Source organism: Limulus polyphemus, unplaced genomic scaffold (assembly GCF_000517525.1).
Source record: "Limulus polyphemus unplaced genomic scaffold, Limulus_polyphemus-2.1.2 Scaffold72, whole genome shotgun sequence".
NCBI classification, from domain to species: Eukaryota; Metazoa; Arthropoda; class Merostomata; order Xiphosura; family Limulidae; genus Limulus; species Limulus polyphemus.
Window position 1 is genome coordinate 59459 of NW_013665682.1, and position 3008 is coordinate 62466.

Genomic DNA, 3008 nt, shown 5'->3' on the forward strand with positions numbered 1-3008 from the left:
TCCTTTTTTTTTGTATATAAGCCCGGCAAATAAAGCCAGCGTTTGTAGAGATATAGATAGATTGAAGAGATAGATAATTGAGTCAAGCGAGCAGTAGGAACCGTAAGTAAAGTGTGTGAATCACTGCGATTTATAGCGTGTGGCATATAGGTTGTTAAGTATAAAGTGACTGTGGAAATTCTGTGTATTACAAAAAGTTGTATCGATAATTTTTACCGGAAATTATCAAAGAAGCAGATACGTAACATTATAATGCTAAATACCGCCTTTCGATACCCATCGTGTAGCTTTGCGATTAACAACAAACGAACAAAGAAGTTATCTTAAAGTAAAGTGTAAAACATTTATTCAATAATTACTAGCTTTCATAATAAGAAAGGTAAATTAATAATGACAGCAAACTAATAATTATTGTCAAACATTATTGGGTTCAATAGCGTGCCCGGTTTGTGAATCAGAGGGTTCATGGTTCACGTCTCGTTACCACGAAAATTCGCTCTTCACTTTATGTCGTGGGTGCGCTATAAGAATATGGGCAAGCCTCACTATTCATTCAAACAAGAGTGTTCTATAAGTTGGTGGTAGGTGTTGTTAACTTGCTGCCTTCCCTCTAATCCAGCAGCTCTAAATAAGGAACTTCTTAGCGCAGATTGTAATTCAGACTTAGTGCTATTGATGCCTTAGCGAGACGGGACACCGCATTAGAAAGTCCAAGGTGATTTTGAGATATTAAGCCTTTTTTCATGCTTGCTAATGCATTATCAATATTACATTAATGTGACGCATTCATAAGTTATTTATTCGGTTTTGGTAGAAAAAAAAATAGCTACTCTAAAAGCTTGTCTTTTATTCTCCGAAGGTCGTAATAACACTTGATCATACAGAGAAAAAGGGGTTTACTGATAAACTCTGGTGCCGTTCTTGAGTAAGGGCTAGGTAGGATCCTGGCAGAGGGATAATCAAGTCCCTCAATCCAGTAACAGATTGTGAGTTAACGAGAGCTTTAGGACAACCTATTTCCATATCCCTAAAGATTCAAACTAAGTGTTTGTTGTTTTAAGGGATTAATTAAACATCACATATTTTGTTGTACTTTTGCGAGAAAAACAATAATTAGTACATATAATTTTAGCTCTAGAATTACTGATGGATTCATATGGATCCATTAGCTTTATAAAATCACTTTTCTAAACTATTTACGAGCCAAATTGTTTGTGGATCCATGGCTTTGTTGGCTATAGAACCCCCAATAACACACGAGTCACAAAAATTGGAAGATCATCACCATCATTATTATAATGAATACACTAATTACTGTTCTTAACATTGAGTGTACTAACAGGTAAAAATATACAATTTCTCAATATGATGGAATGTGTAAATCCTAATGGTAGTGAATGACATGAAAATCGTGAGACTTTAACTATCGTTTGTGTAAAAGGTTAAAATTCCAAGAACTTGTGTAAAAATAATTAAAAATTAAATTTTTTTTAACAATTTTCAAACAATCAACGTTTTTAACTTACACAATTAAAAACGTTGATCATTTGAAAATTGCTATTATTATTTTTTAATTTTTAATTATCGTTTGTGTAGTTGATGCTTAAGGCTGGCACTGGTAAAAACCGTTAAAGCTAGCAATTTTGCCTTCCAGCAGCACAGCGGTATGTTTTCGGACTTACAACGCTAGAAAAATGGGTTTCGATACCCGTGGTGGGCAGATCACAGATAGCTCATTGTGTAGCTTTTTGTTTAATTATAAACAAACAAACAAAACATGACACTTATTAAATTAAACAAAGCTAGCATTCCAGCATATGATTTGTTGCTTTGAAATAAATAAATAAATAAATATTTGTTAATATTAAGGAACCCTCTGCAAAATTAAGAAGAGCAGGAAAGGTGCTCCGTACTATGATATTCAGCCACGCACCTCATCTCATTCGTGACAGGAAGTATCATATGAAAACAATCCGTCGGTGTCTTGTTGGAACTGAAATGGTAGACTGGCTTCTTCAGCAAGCAATAGGTGGCGCTGTACGCATCCACTCTCGGGCCCAGGCTATAGGCATGTGGCAAGCGTTGCTGGAAGAGGGCGTGATATCACATGGTAAGACCATAGGTTTAATAATAATTTGTATTATTGAGGTTATCTAGATTTATAAGATGATGAAACTGTTGTATATTTTGTGGTTATATTTAAAGATGATTATTCTGATTTGTTTTGTGAAACGCTTGTTAGATGATTATAAACATATATATATATATCCGAATTTTTAGCTTGTTACAAAATGTTAATATGTCACTCTAAAACATAAAGTGAGCCTAATAACTTCACTACATTTATTTACTGAATGTCCTTCGGTGAGTCAGCGGTAAATTTACGAATTTATAACGTTATATCCGAGATTCGATTTCCCGCAGTGGACAGAGCGCAGATAGCCAATCGTGTTGCTTAGCGCTAATATACAAACAAGAAAAAGCGTAACCACGATAATTAATCAATATATATATATATGTGAGCTTGGCTTGTTAAGATGTTAATAATATAGTGGCACAAAGTTACAGTAGTCATTTTAATTGTATTATTTAGACAGTCGGTAATACAAATAATGTTGTTTAGAGATTCGAAATAATTTTGCGTTAAATCAAACGAACAATCATTTAGTGAAATTCGTAAAAAAAAAGATACGCATCAGGTTTTCTACAGTATTCGAAAGTTTGTTCTCTCTACCTCTCCTCGCTTTAAACGAAAGTTAGTTTACTTTGTTCTCGCTAGGGCTCACAACATCTGTTATATATATTAAAACCTGAAAAGGTTTTTCGTTGTACAAAACTTGAAGATAGCTTTGATATATGGAAACATTTGTTAACTGAGTTCTTGGACAGATCTTAAAATATAACGCTCATAAATGGAAACATCGGCTCATGTAGATACGTAGATCTTGCTATGATTAGTGTCTGGCGAAAAGCTTCAGCAGATATTTCTTTTGCAACATCTCAACCAA

At 34.0% G+C, this 3008-nt stretch overlaps 1 protein-coding gene across 3 annotated transcripts in view; it reads left to right on the plus strand.

Moving 5' to 3' along the window:
• The window catches only part of LOC106466050 (rap guanine nucleotide exchange factor 4-like), a 110457-nt gene that overhangs the window by 41187 nt on the left and 66262 nt on the right, over positions 1 to 3008 (plus strand). For all 3 annotated transcript variants that reach the window (XM_022394540.1, XM_013926295.2, XM_022394550.1), the window contains one exon: positions 1870 to 2110. In XM_022394540.1, coding sequence (XP_022250248.1) covers positions 1870 to 2110 — 241 coding nt within the window. The remainder of the gene's footprint in view (positions 1 to 1869; positions 2111 to 3008) is intronic.